Source organism: Mobula hypostoma, chromosome 19 (assembly GCF_963921235.1).
Source record: "Mobula hypostoma chromosome 19, sMobHyp1.1, whole genome shotgun sequence".
Lineage (NCBI taxonomy): Eukaryota > Metazoa > Chordata > Chondrichthyes > Myliobatiformes > Myliobatidae > Mobula > Mobula hypostoma.
Window position 1 is genome coordinate 58,660,597 of NC_086115.1, and position 21,520 is coordinate 58,682,116.

At 41.3% G+C, this 21,520-nt stretch overlaps 1 protein-coding gene across 3 annotated transcripts in view; it reads left to right on the plus strand.

Moving 5' to 3' along the window:
- The window catches only part of LOC134359076 (pleckstrin homology domain-containing family S member 1-like), a 32,409-nt gene extending 12,151 nt beyond the window's left edge, over nt 1–20,258 (plus strand). For 2 of the 3 annotated variants that reach the window (XM_063071986.1, XM_063071987.1), the window contains 9 exons: nt 2,450–2,566; nt 3,738–3,839; nt 5,978–6,039; nt 7,825–7,905; nt 9,985–10,095; nt 10,918–11,019; nt 13,312–13,435; nt 14,508–14,591; nt 16,712–20,258. In XM_063071986.1, coding sequence (XP_062928056.1) covers nt 2,450–2,566; nt 3,738–3,839; nt 5,978–6,039; nt 7,825–7,905; nt 9,985–10,095; nt 10,918–11,019; nt 13,312–13,435; nt 14,508–14,591; nt 16,712–16,765 — 837 coding nt within the window. In that variant the 3' untranslated portion in view covers nt 16,766–20,258. The remainder of the gene's footprint in view (nt 1–2,449; nt 2,567–3,737; nt 3,840–5,977; nt 6,040–7,824; nt 7,906–9,984; nt 10,096–10,917; nt 11,020–13,311; nt 13,436–14,507; nt 14,592–16,711) is intronic. The other variant, XM_063071988.1, reaches the window with a different exon arrangement.
- Nucleotides 20,259–21,520: the final 1,262 nt, after the last annotated feature.

Sequence of the window (21,520 nt, forward strand, 5' to 3'; positions counted from 1 at the left end):
TTTTATACAACTGAAAAATAAATAAATACATGAACTAGGCTTAAACTTTAGATTTCTAGGATGCTTGGTTTTCAAGTTTTAAATAATGCTTATCTACAGAATAATTCCTGTGAACTTGTGAATACCAATCTGAACTTACACTTACAATCACAACTTACACCACCAAATGAAGCTGAAGAAATCTGTGTCTCAATAGATGAAGCTTTGCAGCAAGAGCAGGCAATGCAGTATATTTCTGTGCATTCTATGGTGCTGATACTTCTTACTTGATGGCCATTGGGAAGGAAACCTGAGGCCTCAGGGTCAACCATGGAAGTTGGATCCAAGCTGTCTAGGTATGCGAGCCAGGGCAGTACAGTATGGAGAGCAAGCTTCCCCTCTCCACACATCTGATTAACCCAAATGCACAGCAAAGACCGATACAGTTTGGCACCAACAGCATCTCAGGAGTTGCCAGTCAACATTGAACTCAACATGGGACTACATTAGGGACTCCAGCTCTGTATTTTTCCTTGGGGTTTCCTCCCGAAGCCTTCCCCGTGAGTGGATATAGCCCCAAGGCATCAGAGGTTTGAGATCAGAGTTTTCTTTCTCCCAGATGAGCTGCCAATCACATCTGACAAGCCCCATCTGCCCAAAGTGACTGGTATCAAGGAAGTATACATAGGTTAAAAGGTAATGGGTAACTTGGTGTTGCTCTTTAATATTAACCCAGTTAGTTGAAGGTGTTTCTCAATGATTTGATTAACTGGATAATTTACTTTGATAACATACTCCATCTTGTCAGAGTGTATGAAGTTGGTCAAACAGCAGACTCTCAGGGTGCTTTTCACTTTAGGGAAAAAGAATAGTAAAACCCACATAATAATCATCATCGTCCTACCTGAGGAATTCGTAGGAAGCTTCATTACTGAGAGTGATGCAAACATGGAATTTTCTTCAAGAGAACTTAGATGAGAAGAATGCCAAAGGTGCATTAAAGGAGAAGTTGGTTGATCATAAGAGAGGAGTGGGGTGAGAGGGTTAGAGAAGGAAAGATGCAAGAAGGCTTGAGTGACATGAATTTGTTGGACCAGAGGCTCTTTTCAGTAATGTAAAATCTGCATGTGATGAGTAGACATTTCTAGAATGCTTCTAGAAGCAATTATAATTTTGCCTTGAATCAGAATGGGGTTTAATGTCACTGACAGTATCATTAAGTTTGTTTTGGATGGTGAGGGTGCTCAGTAATGGATTCTTGAGGTACCCCCTTGAAGATGTTCTCGACGGTAGGGAGAGTTGTGCCGGTGATGGGGCTGGCTGAGCTGACCCCCCCCCCCCAAACCTGGAGGAACGGTGGACCACTCTGAGTCTGGCCTCTACCCTCTACTCTTTGCCCTGTTTGGCATGGGTGACCCTACCAAGAGCCAAAGCATAAAGCCCTGACTCCAGCCAACATCGCTCTCCGGGTCATTGAGGCACACAAGCCTCCAAACCCAACGACAAGGTTGTGGTCCTCTTGGTGGTTGATGAAGGATCTCAGCTGGAAATATTCCCCTACATAGATGCTGCCTGACCTGCTGCTGGGTTCCTTCAGCATTTTGTATGTGCAGCTCAAAATCTCCAGCATCCACAGCATTGTGTTTGGGACTCAAAACACAAGTTCAAGTTTATTGTTGTCATATGCTTACATCATGCTATGAAAAGTATCTTTTTGCTGCAGCATTACGAGATGAGGGTAAATATAAGTTATACATTTAAGTTAACATAAATTATATATAACTTGCACATTGTCTGCAGTCAACTTTGTGCACTGTGAACAGATTGCAGTTTAACAACAGCAGATAGATACCATAAAGATATTACAAAGACCGAAATGGCAATTTACCTTTTAGACCAAAAAATACCTCAGCATCGAAAAGCATAGTGGTTAGTGCGGCGCTATTACAGCTCGACGTGTCAGAGTTTGGTGTTCAATTCCAGCGCCATCTGTAAGGAGTTTGTACGTTCTCCCCGTGACCGTGTGGGTTTCCTCTGGGTGCTTTGGTTTCCTCCCACATTCCAAAGACGTACCGGTTGGGAGGTTAATTGGTCATTGTAAGTTGCCCTGTAATTAGGCTGGAGTTTAATAGGTGGTTTACCGGGTGGCGCGGGAAGGGCCTGTCCCACACCATATCTCTAAAATAGAATTATAAAAATGTTTTAAGATGTTCGTATCTGAAGCACTTCTACGTGCATGAACGATGGACATATTTTGCACAGATTTAGAGATAATTGATTATTTCAATCTGCAGTTCTTTGGAAGTGAAGATGTGGTGAAATGTGTTGAACTTTTGAGACAGCATACCTTGCAGTAAAAGCATTTTGAGTTGACCAGGTGCTGAAAACACAGAAGGTGCTACAGACTTGAATGAATTTGAAGCACTGGACAGACTTCATTGAAAGATTACTAATGTATCCTTGTTTTCAGGCATGCAAGCAACAAAAGGCCACAAATAATCCAAAACCATTTGTTGAATATACTTTCAATGAAGACTCCAACCAACCTTATGACATTCCCAGGAGTGCCCAACACAGGTTATCACAGGTAGTGTAATTGTCCTCTTTCTAAACATTTGCCAGTGCTGCACTGGTAGAATCTGCTTTCTTACATCTGCAGTAACCAGGGTTCAAGACTGACCACTGTACTGTCTACATTGAGTTTGCACATTACCCCCCCCCCCCCCCGGGCACACCAGTTTCTTCCCAAGCCCCAAAGATGTGTGGTTTGGAAGGTTCATTGGCAGCTGTAAATTGCCCCTAGTACAGGTGAGTGGTCAGCATAGATCTGGTTGGCCAAAGAATCTGTATGCTGTACGGTGACTCTATAAGTTCTGTTCCAAGTTGAGAGGACTCTGCAAAAGCAGCTGGCTTTGCTATGACAGGCCAGTTACAGAAGATGACAATTGTATTAAATTATGAAATTATCTTAAATGATTACAGGTTCCTTAAGGTTGTTATAGCAATCAGTGGTAATGGGACAAGCTCTCACTACCTAGTAAATGCACCTCAAATAGCCTCTGACAACCAGGTTCAGCTTAAGGCCTTCGTTTGTGACTTGGCTTCTAAGCCTAGTGGAACCATTTCTACTGACCGGAAAAGGGCAAAGGCAGGTTACTGGTAACTTAAAACCCGTCACCTTGGGCAGGTGGGGCTTGTCAGCTCATCTCGGAGAAGGAAAACTTTGATCTCAAACCTCCGCTGCCTTGCGGCTGTCCCCACCCATTGGGAAGGCTTCAGGAGTAAACCCAAAGGAAAAAATCCGGAACTGGAGTCCCTAAGGCAGTCCTACATTGAATTCAATGCTGACTAGCAACTCCTGTGACGTTGCTGGTACCAAACTGGATCGGTCCCTGCCGTTCCTTTGGGTTCATCAGATGCATGGAGAGTGGCAGCTTGCTACATGGGCAACAGCCTGCTCTCCATATCGTTCTATGCTGGCTTGTGTATCTAGACGGCTAGAGGCAATATCCATAGTCAACCCTGACCAACGCAGGCCTCAGCTCACCAAATGATAACATGAGTAGCTTAAATAGGCACCTGGATGAAACAAAATTGCAGAGCTGTGGAGGAGGGAAGGGTTAGGTTGATCTTGGAGTAGGTTAAAAGGTCAGTACAACATTATGGGCCAAAGAGCCTGTCGTATGTTGTAATGTTCTATATGCTCTGCAAAGGTATCAAAACAATAAGTTGCTTCTCTCATCTTTTCTTACTTGCAGCCCACACCCGAACCAGCCAGCAGAGAAAAGCTACGTAGTTATTCACTGCCTACCTCAGAGCCACCATCCCACTATGATGTACCCAGGAAGATTGTAACCGCTGTAAGTTTGACAGATTTCTTAAAAAAAATGTTGCTCCTTACCTACTTGTTTTTTCCCCCACTGTGGTTATATTAACACTTCTGTTAAATTACTGAACCAGTACCCAAAGCCATGAATTATCAATCCAGAAACCTGAGTTTGAGTTTGCGTCTATCAGTTAAATAAAACAAATCAAAGTTCAAAGTGAATTTATTACCAAGGTACATATCTCTCACCATACACAACCTTGTGGGCATTCATAGTAAATATAAGAAACACAATAGAATCATTGAAAGACATTCCCAACAGTTCGGACAGATAACCAGTGTGTAAAAAAACAACAAACTGCAAACACAAAAAGAAAAAGCAATAGTAATAATAATCATAACTGGTGTCTGTAATTGTGGCTGTGAAGCTACTGGATTGTTGTTAAAGCACAACTGGCTTATCAGCATCAAAGTATCAAAGGAGGGACATTAGCAATCCTTACTTGATGGTTCTTATTGATAACTCCACCTCACCAATCTGGTCAGTGCTTATTCACAACTCCAGCTCACCAAACTGATCAGCACATCTTTGCCCTCAGGAAAGGCCTGGTAAGTCAATCACTTCCAGGTCAATTAGATGACAGCAATAGAAGCTTCTCACTAATATTCATTAATTACTTAATCTACAAAACTACCAAATCCTGTCATCTGGAAACATTAAATGGCAAAACTGTGGTTCAAAATTTATTATTTGCAAAATGTATTGTAAAAGATGTAAAGTGCCCCAACACATTTGAAATGTGCAAGAATCAGAATCAGGTTTACTATCACCGGCATAGGTCATGAAATTTGTTGTTTTGTGGCAGCAGCACAATGCAATACAAATAATAAAATCAATAATAAACAAATAAATAGTGCAAAAAAAGGAGGAAAATATATTGAGGTGGTGTTCATAGGTTCATTGCGCATTCAGAAATCTGATGACGGAGGAGAAGAAGCTGTTTCTGAAACGTTGAGGGTGTATCTTCAGGCTCCTGTACCTCCATCTAGATGGTAGCAATGAGAAGAGGGCAGGTCCTGGGTGATGAGGGTCATTAATGATGGATGCCAACTTTTTTGAGGCTTCACCTTTTGAAGATGTCCTCGATGCTGGGGAGATTAGTGCCCATGATGGAGCTGGCCGAGTTTACAACTTTCTGCAGCTTTTTCCATTCCTGTGCAACCAGCTAGAATGCTCTCCCCGGTACGTCTGTAGAAGTTTCTGAGAGTTGTCGATGATATACGGATTCCTAGTGAAGTACAGCTGCTGTCAAGCCAGCTTTATAACTGCTTCCATATGCTGCGCCCAGGATAGATCCAAGAACTTGAAATTGTTCACACTTTCCACTGCTGGTCCCTCAATGAGGACTGATGTGTGTTCCTGCAGCTTCCCCTGCCTGAAGTCCACAGTCGATTCTTTGGTCTTACTGATGTTGTTCCTGTGACACCACTCAACCAGCTGATCTATCTTGCTCTTGTACGCCTCGTCATGGGGAGTAAATTGCCACTAATGTTTAATGAGGCATTATTGTGTTGCCTTTAGTCACCTGCAGGTAGGAGGTGGTAGAGCCCCACCAGGAGGAGTCGACTATCATTTCTGTCATCTGGGAAAACTGTATTAATGCGTTAAACCAGATGAAATAAAGTGAAATTAGAGGACAGACTATCCTCTCTAATTCCATTTGGGATTAGGCTAAATGATAGCACCGTGACTCTGTATTTGATACCTCCGTAGGAAACATTTCACAACAACTCTGCCTGTCCCTGTCCCCATATTTAATCTCATCTTACTTAGAAGTTGCCAAAATTCCTTCAGATCCATTGCACAAGAAATTTTAAAAATAGCATTTCTTTTTGCAGGATTTATGCCAGGAAACTGATACATTAAAAAACCAGATCACCAAGGTGAATGTATTCATTAGGCAATATCTTAACACTCAACAAAGATTGATCGACATAACGCTGTAACTAGCCCAAACTCAAAACACTTAAACAAGCAGTTTTGAATATGAACGTCTCTGGGTTTGTCACATAGTTGGAGATTTTAAAAGCTAACAGTATATTTGCAAAATGTGGCTAATTTTTATTAACTTTTTAGAAGCTAATTCAGTTTTTTTCCTGACACAAATCTAGAACTGGAGAAATAATAAAGTGGTATCGGCTGACTCGGGGATCTATGAGTCCATGTCCACAATGTGAGTATCAAAGAATTTCGGTAGTTAACATAATAGGCCTCTGTAATTAGAAAGATATATATGTTCTAACAATACACACAAAATGCTGGAGGAACTCAGTAGGCCAGGCAGCGTCTATGGAAAAAAGTACAGTTGACGTTTCAGGCCAAAACCCTTCAGCAGGAATTTTTTCCATAGGTACTTCCTGGCCTGCTGAGTTCCTCCAGCATTTTGTATGTGTCGCTCAGATTTCCAGCATCTGCAGGTTGTCTCTTGTTCTAACAAGCACCTTCTTTGTTCTTTGTTTTGGAGATCACAATGTGCTTGTTTAACAGGTATATAAGATACTGTTAAAAATTGAGTTGATTAGTAACAAAAATATGACCATACTACGTTTTGTTTATCTCTGAAGAGTATCTCTTCTGTCTTTGCCCTTCCTGTTGTAAGATCGACTTCATCATAAGTTGGAAGTTCACCTTCTGCCATATTAGCAAAAATAAATAAAATCTCAAAGCACTGACCATACCTTAAATAGGCTACCACCTACCACCCCACCAGCCTCCGTGTCCAGCACATAGTTCTCTGTAACTTCTGCCATACATATCCAGCGGGATCCCACCACCAAGCACATCCTTCCCTCCCCCTCCCCCCCCAACTTTCTGCTTTCCACAGGGATCGCTCCCTACGCAATTGCCTTGTCCTTTCGTCCCTCCCCACTGATCTCCCTCCTGGCACTTATCCTTGCAAGCGGAATAAGTACTACACCTGCCCCTACACCTCCCTTCACCCATGAATCTGTTGGGGTCATATACTATATCCGGTGCTCCTGGTGTGGCCTCCTGTATATCGGGGAGACCTTATGCAGATTGGGAGACCACTTCGTTGAGCACCTGCACTCCGTCCGCCAGAAAAAGTAGATCTCCTAGTGGCCACCCATTTTAATTCCACTTCCCATTCCCTTTCTGACATGACCGTCCATCCTCTCCTATCACAATGAGGCCACACTCAGGTTGGAGAAACAACACAGTATATTCCATCCAGGGTAGCCTCCAACCTCATGGCATGACCATCGATTTCTTGAACTTCTGATAAAGCCCCCCCAACTCCATCACCATTCCCCAATCCCATTTCCGTCTCTCACCTTATCTCCTTACCTGCCTATCACATCCCTCTTGTGCTCATCCCTCTTTTCTTTCTTTCATGGACTTCTGTCCTCTCAGATTACCCCTTCTCCAGCCCTGTATCTCTTTCACTAATCAACTTCCGAACTCTTTACTTCAACCCTCCCCTCTCCCGGTTTCATCTATCACCTTCTTCCTTCCTCCCTTTTTTACTCTGACTCCTTATCTTTATTTTCCAGTACTGCTGATGGATCTGGGCCCGAAATGTCGACTGTTTACTCTTTTCCATAGATGCTGCCTGGCCTGCTGAGTTCCTCCAGCATCTTGTGTGTGTTGCTTGGATTTCCAGCATCTGCAGATTTTCTCCTGTTCCTGAAATGGGCTTGAGGCCTTTCTCATCTTCAAACAAATGTGACAGTTAAACATTTGTTGGGCAATCAGCTCTAGCACTGACGTACCTTGCTAGCTTGCTTTGTGGCAGCAGTACAGTGCAACCACTTGTTTGTTATGTACCGTGTCGTATGACATGGGCGATCATGGTCTTTCCATGACCATGATTGTTCTTGGCAAACTTTTCTATGACACGGCACATGATGATGATGATTATGTGAAAAATAAAATTAAAAATAGGGGTTAAGACTTTGAAAGTTAAGCCAACTACATTTCAATGTTTTTATTATTACAGTAAAGCCTGGCATGATTCGGTTTCATCTATCAGCTCTCTTGGATCTTCTGATGAAAGCAATTATTTAAATCTCAAGGCAATGTATGTACTTCTAACATAATTATATCTGACAAGATTGATCCCAACCTTAAGAGTCATTGTTTACCTTTGAGGGCAGTCAGCCTCCCTAAATGCAATTTACAAGCAACTTGGCTGTTCTCTATCTTATGCCTTTTAGTACTCATATGTAAATTGGTTTCAAACTCCAGTAAATAATGAGATGTAATTACTTTCCTTTCTGCACAGAATGCACAACTGATATGAGTTAGGAAATCATGGTACAGGATCGGGCAATAGATTAGATTTGGGCTTTTTGGGTATGACAATGGAAAATTCTCAGGAACAAAAGTTATTAATGGAAATAAATTTGAAACACAACACAAATTGCATTTGCTACTCTGTTATACATATGATGGATAGATCCCAGGAAACATTTTGATACAAGTCTGTTAAATTCATTAGATAGTTCTACATCAATTTTATTGTACTTAAAGGCAACATAAATGAACTTTGATAATGTTTGTAATCAGTGTTTACTTGTAGAAACTACCAGCACTGCCACTCCATCCAAGTTGTATAACCAATAAAACCATGTTATAATTTTATACTTTGCAAATAACTTGAGATACTTTTCAATAGGCATTCTAATTTGAGGCAAGTTTGCAATTGAATGCTAGGGAGTTGCACGGTGTGGGTGTGAACCATTTATCACCCTTGAAAATATCGGATTTAATACTGCTTTCTTCATCTGTGCACCCCAGTGGTGAGATGACATTGAAATTAATATTTCCACAAGTTTTTATCATTTTTTTTCGAAGAGAAACACTGCAGATGTCAGAAATCTGCAACAAATAGTAACACTGTCAGAAATACTCAACATTTCAGATTTGTGATAATTTATCAGGACTGGTGAAACCTCCTGGAGCTTTAGACTTTGGAGCATAGAATGTAGAATTGTGCAATACAAGAACCGGCCCTTTGACCCACGATGCTGTGCCAAACTGATTAAATTAGTAATCAAATTTCCAATTAAACTCTTCTGCCTGCACAATGGCCATATCTTTCCATTTGCTCCATAATCAGGTGTCCATCTAAGAGCCTTTTGATCACCTCGATCGTATCTCCCTCCACCACAACCTGGGCAGTGCATTCCAGGCACCCACCACTCTGTGTTTAATTTTTTTTTTAAAGTTGGCCTGCACATCTTTGAACTTAGCCTCTCTCACCTTGTGTGTATGACCTCTAGTATTAGATATTTCAACCGTGGGCTGACTATGCCTCTCAGAACCTTAAACCTTTATCAGATCTCCCCTCAACTCTACTACTTCGGAGAAAACACCGCAAGTTACCCAGCCTTTCTTTATAGCTCATGCCTTCTAATCCAGGCAGCAACTTGGTAAACCTCTTCCAGATCCTCTCCAAAGCCTCAAATTCATTCCTAGAATGGGGTGGCCAGAAATGAATGCAATACCCCAGCTGTGACATAACTCAGTAAGCAAAAACACTTACCTTGGCACAGCACGGTAGCAAAGTGGTTAGCACAACACTTTGCCAGTGACCTGGGTTCAATTCCCATAGCTGCCTGTAAGGTGTTTGCACGTTCGCCCTGTGACCGTCTGGCTTAGGGTAGGGTTAAAGCGGTGGGTTGCCCTGCCGCTGGCTCAAAGGGATTATCTCATGCTGTATCTCAATAAATAAATTTCTTTTGAACATGACAGGACATTAAATAAAACAGACACACAACAATTTGTATATGGTTAAGGTAAAACCTAGAAGATCATAATTCAAAGATTCAAAGTACATTTATTATCACTGTATACAGCCCGTTGAAAGAAAAACATCAAATCTCCAACATGCAAAAAAAAGAACAAGTCGCAAAAACGGGAAAAAGACACAAAATTAAACATCAAAGTACAAAATTAATGAAACGTAATATTATTTACACTTTTCCAAATATTGCTTACTTTGAAATATTTGTGTGTAGGGATGAATGTACTTACATTAGTTTGCTTATTTAGCAAGGAATAGCCCTGGCTTAATGTATTGTTTAAGACGGTATTGAACTTAGTGCAGCTCGGTGCATTATGAACATGTGACTGACAGGTGGGTTTCTTCGTTCAGCGATGACGCGTTTCCAGGTGGCTCCCTCGATGAACATTGTTATCAGTCACCACTCGAAGAATCAAACAAGGGAAAACAATCTACCAAAGAGGCCTTGGAAGCATTGATTAGGTAAGAAAGCCTTCTTCCTTCCTCCCCTGGCGCAAATTCTCCACAGCAATGGTGTAATATCACTTGGTTGGAATTCTCTCTGCCTGGGAAAGGTTGGGTAATTTAAGATGAGGGTAGCCTCTTTGATCCCACTGTCTTCATATCAACTAATGTTGCTATTTTGCAGTAAGCTCAATTTCTCAAATTTTACGCTATGTGCCAGTGATTTTAAACCTGATTCTGATGAAAAATTTCTCTCAAAGGACTAAGCAAGAAAGAGTAGTTTATGAGTAGTTTAATCCTGTTGCCCAGCATACCCTGATTTAACCTTAGCATAATCACGGGACAATTTACAATGACTAATTAACTTGTGAACTGTGGACTATGGGAGGAAAGTGGAGCACCTGGAACAAACCCACCCAGATACCAGGAGAATGCACAAACTCCTTGCAGATAGCGGCGGGTGTGTCTTGGACCTAATGGACAGAACTGCCTCCTACCGTGTTGTAAATTTTAGCCAAGATTGGACTAATTATGTTTGGCAGGATCCACGCCTGACAAAAGTAACTGATGAAATTCTTTGTTCTCTAATTCCAAGACAGGCATGTAGGGACCTCGACCTTCAGCTATCTGTAGATCACATGAGTCAGTCGTGCATACTCCTCTGTACGCCCAGTGGCTGACTACAGAACTGTATTGTCCAACAATTAATTACTTGGACACATGATCTATGAGACTTTTCAAAACAGATTTTAGCTTTCTCAGGTCAACACGAATCTCAAACTTATTTTGATGATATTTGCACTAGATTATTCTCAATATTTACAAATCTTTATTTCTCAGCAAAATTACAGAAGAAACCAAGCTGCTAAAATTGAACGTTGCTGTTTGCCAACAGGACTTCAAAACCAATCTTTCACTTTTAGAAGTGCAGAACAAAGTTTGGTAAGTCACTTCTGATTTTTTTCTTCTTCTAACATGAAATTTTTAAGACCAACACAAACTAAGTCATGAAATAAAAAAAATTGTTCCTTCTAAGTTGTTGCAAAATACTTTGTATGAAGGTATGAATAAAGATATATAATATTCACTTGGTTAAAACAAATGGTAGTTCAGAATTGCTCAGAAAAGAGGATATTTCCATATTGCAGCGTACAAAGAGGGAAAAGCTGTACAGAGACCTGGACTGCATTGGTGTTTTGAACGAAGCTGACTCAATGGCAGTCTTATGCATTTTGGTAATATTTGATGCCATTGGAGTACAGATTCAGTCCACAGAATATTGTTTTGTGAGTGTTACAAAATGTGCTTGCAACAGCACATTTCATTTCCTGTTTAGCTTCAGTGCTGACAACCAGAATACCGTTAAGTTTCTTGTTACAAGACATTCATACGACCTGCAAATTGCTCACACTGATAATTTGTCATTCTTCAGCTTGACAGACTGTCAAGGATGAAGAACATGCTGTACTGTGTTAAAGTCTTGGGTTTTACTGTGTTAAGGTCTTAGTATATAGTTAGGATGCCTGAGATTTTTTCACAGAACTGTAATCGTCAACATGGGGCAGAGAGCGAGTTTGTAAAACTGGCAGGGTGCAAAGGAATGGCGAGGGTGGTGTGCCACGATCGGGGTGTGGGTCAGGTGGCAGAGAAGGAGCGTTAGGGGCGGAGGGTTGTGTGGGGACAGGCACACCCAGCCCTGAGACATCAGGCAAGGTCATTCAATTCGAAACAATTGGTTTATTGATCATTACAGATGTCGCTCTGGTGCTTCCCGCTCCTTCCTCTCTCCCTTCCCCTTTTCCCAACCATGACTCCCCTCTCCCTGCCCCCTTCCCACTCTCAGTCCACGTTAGAGACCCAGATCAGAATCAGGTTTATCACATATGACATGAAATTTTGTTTTTTTAATGGCAGCAGTACAGAGCAATATATTAAATTACCACAGTACTGTGCCAAAGTCGTGGACACCCTAGCTATATATATGTACCTAAGACTTGTGCGCAGACTGTAGATGAAGTAAGTGACTATGTGGAAGTGGCAGACGTTCTTCTTGTGCACAACACTCTGCATAAAGAAGAAATCAGGAAATAAGAGGTACAGCCGCAATAAAATTTGCATGATTTTCCATCCATTTGAGATGAATGCAGCGAAATTCAGGATTTTTTGTAGAAGGCTGCTTCACCCTATTCAGTTTTCCTCTGTGCATTCTGCTCGGGCAAACATACGTCTCCAAGACAACAAGGGAAAAAGTGCAGTTTAGTGTTCCATAAACTCATGCCTTATAGGTCAGAAAGTTGTGATGTAGTTTTATAAAACTCTAGTTAGGTTACATCTGGAGTATTGTGTACGGTTCTGGTCACCCCATTATGGGAAAGATGTCAAGGCTTTGGAGAGAGTGCATGGAGATTTACCAGGATGCTGCCTGGATTAGAGGGCATGTGCTATAACAAGAGATCGGTGTGGTAAACCATATATATAGGTTGTAACTGGGTTACCTGTCTGGACACGCCCCTCTGCTGACTGCTCCTGTGGCTCCTCCCACAGACCCCTGAATAAAGGCGATTGTGCCATCGCTCCTCCCCCAGTCCAGGACAGATACTCAGCAGGGACGTTGGTCCATTTACTGTTAATAAAAGCCTTTCAGTATTTACTCTACCTCCAGTCTTTTGGAGTAATTGATCGTGCATCAGTTGGACGAATGTGGGTTGTTTTCTGTGGACCAGCAGAGGCTGAGAGGAGATCTGACAGAGGTTTATAAGATTATGAAAGGCACAGGCAGAGTAGACAGACAGTATCTTTTCCCCAGGGTTGAAATGTCTCATACGAGAAAGCATGCATTTAAGGTGAGAGGGGGTATTTTCAAAGGAGATGTAAGGGACAAGTTTTTTTACACAGAGAGTGGCGGATGCCTGAAAAGTGCTGGCGGGGTGGTGTAGGCATAAAGAATTATTTTAGTTGGCTATTTGATAACTAATCTAATTGATTCAGCACACTGGGCCATAGGGCCTGTTCTTGCGCTGTATAGTTCTATGCCCAATGTACAGCATCAACACAAAGCCAGGGTGAATCATGGCCTGGGAAACTGAGCAATGGTGCCACCTTGTGGCTGATTTCACACAAGTCACCAGCCCCCCAAATACATTTTCTCTCCAATCCTAATGGTCCTTTTTTAGCCAGTCACTTTGTCAAGTGTGTCATAAAGGCCTCCTAATAAATTCTTCATCTTGCCCACAGTGTCGCATATTCAGATGAGAAGTGTGCACTTAAACATGGAGATCAAATTGTGGCAATTAACAAACTTCAGATCCAGAATGTGGAGGAACTGCAGATGTTATTAAACAAGTCAATGGAAGAGGAGGTATGTTGCATTTTTTATGTGGATTTAATAATGGTTGTTCTTCAGTCAAACTATGTATTGGATATTGCTTTAGTAAAAATGAAGTAAGTTTTGAAAAATATGATAATCCCAACACCACCATTCCACTCCTAAAACCAGGCCTTTCCTGTCTGATCCTACTGTAAAATGTTGACCTCTTCAGTATGCTTGTGGTTCCTCGTTGTAAGTACACACATATCCTAGGTTCCTGAACACTGCATCGCTCTATGCCAATTTGGAAATCATGACCCTCATCCCTGGAAAACAATAAACAGAATCACGTGGACTTTTTCTCCAGTAGGATAAGGGAACTGCCCCTGACATCTCAATCTTCAGGGACCGGAGGCATTCCCATGGTCTAGGCTGTTAAGGTGGTCTACTCTCACACAGAGAAGGTGTCCTGAGGTACTTAGTATGAACAAGCCCTACACTTTGTCAGGTTCCAGAGGGAGGTTCCGTCTCATTAGGCTGAAGCCTGGTGTCTCCAAGTTCTGGTCTTTTCTCCTAAACTCCTTTCATGGATGTGCCTTCACTCAGGCAGAGATGCACTGAAACATCCAGAGATTTCTGGTGTCATTGTTCATACTGGTGCAACAACTGGAGATTGTTCTATCTTCTCTTAGATAATGCACAGGGGTATATATGTACATCCAGGCTTCCCCGTGTGGGAAGCTGAGAAGCTGCCAAGTGGGTTAAGATGGTCGGAGAGACCACTCACTGGAAGAATTTCACAGACAGGTAAATGGAAACCCTATGCCTATAGCAAAGAAAGATAAATTTGGGTAATCAAAAGCTTACCAGAAGAGTTGAAGGTTAAGAAGATTTTCAGAGGAACCTTTGACAAAGGATTTCTAGAGATTGAATTGTGATCAGCAAAAGGGAAAAAGGGGTTTATGCCTTAAGTGTGCAGGAGGGTGAAGATTAGAATGGGGTCAGATGACAAAAGGATTCAACTGTGTGAAGTTAAACCACCTTCAAAGATGTTGTTTTGTGCTAATTGGGAAATAAGTTGGATGTTCTTCTGGAAGTTAAAGGAAATGCTTCTTCCCCCTAGGTGCTTGCCACCATATTGCGAATGCCTGATGCTCCATCAGACCACAATAAAAATAAGGAAAATCTAAGGAAGGAACTAATGAAAGTAAGTGTCTATGTCTTGTCTGCAGTGGAATTGGTTCATTTGAACTTTATTGTCCAGAAAACTATTGTGTTATTTGTGGCAATTTTCGTATGTTTAGTTAAAATGGATGTACAGTACAGTGTCTTAGGCATATATGTATTGTTAGGGTGCCTAAGACCTTTGCATAGGACTGTAATAATTTTATGTATTGCACTGTACTGAAGCTGTAAAATAATAACAGATTTCATGACACGTGTGAGTGATGATAAACCTGATTCTGATATGAATCTCTATTGTGGACTGAGAGTGGGAAGGGGACAGGGAGAGGGAATCACGGTTGCGAAAAGGGGAAGGGAGAGGGGATGGAGTGGGAAGTACCGGAGAGACATTCTGTAATGAATAATAATCCAATAGTTTGGAATCAAATTACCTTGCTTGGTATGTCAGGGCTGGGTGTGTCTGCACCTGTGCCACCCCTGCCCCTGGCATTCCTCTGCCACCAGTCCCATATCCTCCCATGGTACTTGACCTCACCATTCCAAGCATCCTTTGCTCCTATCAGATTTACAAACTTGCTCTCCACTCCATTTTGACAAATACAGTACTTTGCGAAAGTCTTAGGCACCCCAGCGTATATACGTACCTAAGATTTTTGCCAGGTACTGTGTTCCCCAAAAAGTGGAAGCATTGCTTAATACAGAAGGGACAATATTAGGGGAAATTGGGGATAGTAGGCAACCTAACAGTATTACAGTGCCAGCGACCCAGGTTCAATTTCCACCAATTTCTTCTTGCGTTCTCCCTGTAACCATGTGGGTTTCCTCCGAGTGCTCTGGTTTCCTCCCACATTCCAAAGACCGTACCATTTTGAAGATTAATTGTATGTAATTGGACAGCACAGACTCAATGGGACAAAAGGGCCTGTTACTGTGCTCTATCTCTTAATCAGGGCTTCCCAACCCTTTTAATGCCATGGACCAAAACCATTAGCAAGAGGTCCGTGGTCTTCCGGTTGGGAACCCCGGTCTGAGTGAAAATAAACAAAGGTACATTTATAAGATAGAGGTTTACCTTTGATTGCTGCTGTTTAATGCATTTGCTAGATTTGGCTGACACTTATCGTTACTTTCATACCTATGGCTCCACTTATGGCAATGGAAACAAGTGTATAACCAAAGACTAATAAGTTAACAAAATTTTTTTCCCTTCCCCCTCCCCTCTTCTTCTATTACACAGTCTGGCCTTTTACCTGTTCTCACCTGCCTTTTGTCTCCTCCGATCCCCTCCTCCTTCCCTTTATCCTGTGGTCCACTCTCCTCTCCTATCTGATTCTTTATCTTTCCCAGCCACCTGGCTTCACCTGTCACCTTCTAGCTGTCCTCCTTCCCTACCCCCAACACTGGTATTCTCCCCCTTTCCTTCTAAGTCCCGAACGAGGGTCTCGGCCTGAAACAGCAGCGGTTTATTCATTTCCATATGTGCTACCTGATCTGCTGAGATCCCCTAGCATTTTGTGTGTGTTGCTAAGTTCACACACATTTAACGTTAGTGCGCAGGGAAGAGTGTGTGTGTTTAGTAGTATTGACACTGAGTTACAAGTTTATTGGACTGAAAGCACTTTCCTTTCAGCTTCCTTTGTTTTTCATTTGTGCATCCTTCCTGCTTTTATTCCACCAAGCAAGTAATCTATTTGAATTACACCATTTCCACCCATGGATGTACAGGACTGGTCTGTGTCCTTAAAACCTGGCCATGGGAATAGCCTCAGAGTCATACCTCATATGCATTACTGAAGGGCCGTGATTGGGACAGGACTCGTGAGAAAGCAAATAAGATGTGCGTTGAATGACTAGGAAATGAAAAACAAATATCATCCAGCTGAAGAGAAAGTTTAAAAACATCTGAAATCTGTTTGATAGATTCTTGATTAGTCAGGGCATAAAGGGATACAGGGAGAAGGCAGGAGATTGGGACTGAGAGGGAAATAGATCAGCTATGATGAAATGCCCGAGCTGATTCAATGGACCAAAACATCTAACTCTGCTGCTATATCTTATGGTTTTACGATCTTATGGATGTTTTTGAAACTATGTTTAAGGAATGTTAATGCAAATTAATTATATTTAATTTCTTTTTGCAAGGTTGTACAAAGTGCTAATTTACACAAAGAACCACCCACAAGCTCATCACCATGAAAACATCATCAAAGCCAGAAATAATTACCTTATGTTATCCAGCAGACATTCATCAGTATTAATTGAACTGGTAGACTCTTCTGAATCTTGTGGATCACTACTGATTTAATGATGAACACGTCTGCAACGTTTAGTTCTGGGAACATTTGTCGTCCTTTCATTCCACCCGGTCTGAGTTCATTGACACCACTTGCAAGTTCCACTTTGAATAATGTGCAACATCTGGGCAGTATGCCTTTGACAAATAAGGAATCTTTCTTTAACACTTTGTTGCAGTTTATGTCATTTACTTAATAGAACAAAAGAAGTTGTGTTAATATCTGCTGTTAAAAGGTGCTGTTCATTTCTAAGACACTTTACATCATTATAAGCAGGAGCATCATGCTTAATTGCTCAGCGTCTTTCCCTCCAATAACTCCTTGGCAAATGTACAGTTAATAGTCACTGTCCTTCATAAATGATTTCCCAGGGTGTAGTTGATAAAATAGTGTATTTTCATGTTGAAATGTAGTACAGAACTGACTTGGTAGTAATGAGCACTTGCTGCCCTAGATCTGTTCCGAGATGATCTGACCTTGGTGCTGTTTTACCCATTCAGAATTACTATCACTTTATTGCCAGTATGTGAAACATAAGAACATAAGAAATAGGAGCAGGAGTAGGCCATCCGGCCCACTGAGCCTGCCCTGCTATTCAATGAGATCATGGCTGATCTGTCCGTAAACTCAGCTCCATCTACCTGCCTTTCCCCATAACCATTAATTCCCTTACTATGTAAAAACCCATCTAACTGTTTCTTAAATATATTTAGTGAGGAAGCCTCAACTGCTTACCTTGGCAGAGAATTCCACAGATTCACCACTCTCTGGGAAAAAACAGTTTCTCCTCATCTCCGTCTGGAATCTTCTCCCTGAAACAAACTAGAATTGTTTGTGGTTCGGTACCAAGCATCAAACACAGGACAATAACAGAACAGGCAACACAAAGCAACCAAGACAACAGTGCAAACAGCCTCAAATGCCTCCTCGATCTGGTCTTCCCAAAGAACTGTCAGTCCTGCCATGACCACCTGCCTTGAGGTTCCTGACAGGATGACGATGTCAGGTCTCAGTGATGATGGCAAAACCATAACAGCCAACACAACAGTCAATAAGACGATCGTGCAAACGGCCATGAGCAATTGGCAATTAGCGCGTGTCAATCAAACTGAAAAATATGAAGATATGAACAGACTCAACAATTATCAACAAAAGAAGGAGAGCAGGAGGAACCATTTCACGGATTTTGTGCAGGGACAGTCAGGTATTACACCGGAGTGAGTTTTATTGAGAAGCTGGGTAGCTACAGGAAAGAAGCTTCAGAGATGATGTGCAGTCCTGGTGATGGACTTGTAGCGTCTCCCTGATAGCAATTTGGTGAAAAGGTGACTGCTAGGGCAATAACGTGCATCTTGATGATATCCAATTGCTCTGTGAAAATCCTCCAAATCAAGGAATTTAATAAGCAGCAAAACTTATTAGCTAACAACCCAATCATTAGTTTGGAATTCTGCATGTTTTCTGTGTCTTTTTGAATCCGTGATTGAAATTGACACTTAGGCGTAAAGCTGCCATTTGTTTAAATGACAAGTTGAAAGCCATCTGCTGTTTTACGTAGATAATTAAAGCTCTCGTGGCAGTGTCTTTACCCGATGTTGTTCAAACAAATTATCTGCTCAGCTTTGTTTTGCACAGTATACCAAACTTTGCAATTCACACACTGAGCGCTGTAGCTTCCGACGCCAAGAACAAAACAACAAAAGAACTTCAGTTGTGGTGAAACGCTGCAAGATATCCCGATGTCATGAAAAACATATAAAAAATGTGTTCACTGCCACTGTATGCCAAAGCAATATTCTAAAAGTATACAGGAAATGTTATAGAACAAACAGCATGTTAACAGCACTATTGAAATCTTCAGCAAGATTTGTAACTTTAAACTGTGATTTTATATATATAGCATAAAGCCTATAGAAAATACAATCGATTATAATTGTCTCTTGCAAGTTGCACCAGAGTGTAAATATTGCAATGACGTATATATGTATAACTGTAATTTAGGCAGGCAGTCAGTGGATGTTTAAAGCATTGATTTTATATGAAGATTAGGAATTTGAATCTACAGTTTCAAATCTTTTATATATATTGTAGTGGTAAATTAATCTAGTATTATGACATGATTTCTATGGATTGTATTATTTTCTAAAAGAAACACAATGTCTGTAAATGGCACCTTGTAAATAATTGTAATGTCAGATCATTGCGAGCTCCCTTCGAGCTCAGTGATCAGTTGAGATATCAATCAGATATTTCAAGATTTAATGGTAATTCATATCTGACCTTCCTACACTTGAAATGTAACGTAATGGTTGTTCGTTGATGTACACTGCACGTTTGAGTACACAGTTGGTGACATTTATGCTTTATGCAGGTGTTCCCAACCGAGGCCCATGGACCCCTTGCTTGATAGTATTGGTCCGTGGCTTAACTAAGGTTGGGAACCCCTGCTTTATGTCTTTAAATGATATAATTGAACACTAACATCATTGAGAACCATGAACGAACAGTCAAAAGTTTTTGAAAAGGTACTGCTGTATGTTTATCTTTAGACAGATTGTAGCTCAAGTGATTTGAAGCACTGTGCTGGATATAATCTGTAGCACATTCTTTCCTCAGACTTCAAAATTTCATTTAGGGCAGAGGCTAACACACACTCCAGCAGTTACAAGTTTAAAATTAGTTAGTTGAGCCATTGTATCGATTATGCCCTTTTATCATTTTTATTTATTCTGGATTTTTTTCTAGTGGCCTGATTTAGATGTCAAAAGAACCCCAATTGGTATAGATTAATGTTGCTGTACTTATTGCAACTAGTGGGGTGCTGGTTTGTTGGGCTTCCAACCTTAATCCACCAGCAGGCTGGATGACACTCCGTGGGACCAGTACTCTAGCAGCCGAATGCTTGGAGTTTGCTATGCAGCTGAAGTAGCAAGTCACCAGCTGGATGCTGATAATTATAGCACATTAACGCACAGCTGCTAAACGTTAAAGGCTCAAAGATCAGGTCTTTCACAGTACCTGCTGCTCACCAGAGATTTTTAATACTCTGTTCTACAGGTTTTAATTTCACAATTGCATCCATTGTTGATAATGTCTCCGGTCAGGTGTATGTTGCCAAATCATTGTCAATCCTTTTTTTTGCATACTTTTAATATGTTATATCATTCATGCGAGAATACAGCTTGACTGGCATGAATTCCTGTGATTTTCGTTACAGAATTACCAAGAAAGACAACTGAAGGAAGTAATTCCCAAAAAGTATCTGCACTCTTTTAAGGTGTTGGAGTTGTTTGTAATTCTCCTAATCTCCAGTAGATGCCACAGTTATTGCATATTGCAAAACATGTAATGTAAGCATAATATGAACACTTTTACAATAAAAAGATTTATGTCTGAATCAGCTCTAATTGTCAATTCCTATGTGTTCCCTGCAAAAAGGTTCAAAATGAGTCTAAGTGACCCTGAACGTAATGTTCTCAGTCTTAGTTAGACCATAAGACATAGGAGCAGAATTAGGCCATTCAGCCCATCGAGTCTGCTCCGCCATTCCGTCATGGCTGATCACAGATCGCATTCAACCCTATACACCCGTCTTCTCCCCATATTCTTTGATGCCCTGACTGATCAGAAAACTATCAACTTCTACCTCAAGTATACCCACAGACTTGGCCTCCACCACAGTCTATGGCAGAGCATTCCACAGATTCACTATTTCCTGGCTAAAAAAAATTCCTCCCTTACCTCTGTTTTTAAAGGGTCGCCCCTCAATTTTGAAGCTGTGCCCTCTAGTTCTCAATACCTCCACCAATGGGAACATCCTCTCCACATCCAGCCTATCTAGTCCTTTCAACATTTGGTAGGCTTCAATGAGATCCCTACACATTCTTCTAAAATCCAGTGAGTACAGACTCAAAGCTGCCAGACGTTTCTCATATGTTGACCTCGTCCTTCCGGATTCATCCTTGTGAACCTCCTCTGAACTCTATCCAATGACAACGCATCCTTTCTGAGATATGGGGTCCAAAAAGTTACTGTCAATTTATGTGATTTTGAATTCAGGGTTATCTATTGAATTGCTTTAGTGGTATGCCAAAACACAAGGCATCCACTGCAACTTCCTTCTGTTTTCATTATTTCACAATCCTGTCACCATGCTTGATAAAGATGGAATATGGCAATCTCTGCTCATTTATTTAATTTGCCTTTTCATGACACAGTGCAGAATAGACCTGTTGAGCCGTGTTACTGAGTAACCCGCCGATTTAACCCTAGCCTAATCATAGGACAATTTACAATGAACAATTAACCCACCAACTAGTACATCTTTGGACTGTGGGAGGAAACCAGAGAACGGGGAGGAAACCCATGCATTCCATGAGGAGAACACACAACCTCCTTACAGAGGATGCTGGGATTGAACTCTGAACTCTGACACTCAGACTTGTAATATCATCAAGCTAACTGCTAAGCTACCAAGGCAACCTATAATATAACTGAGGAGAGGCAACTAAGCCTTAAAAGTCCTTTATAGCATTCACTCTCAACACCTGTTACAGTTTACAGTCAGTGCCATTTCACACAGCTCTCTCCCTCTTGTCTCAGTGCCAAAAACATAGATGACAGAAGATTAAAGAAGGTAAATGGTAGGGCATTGAAG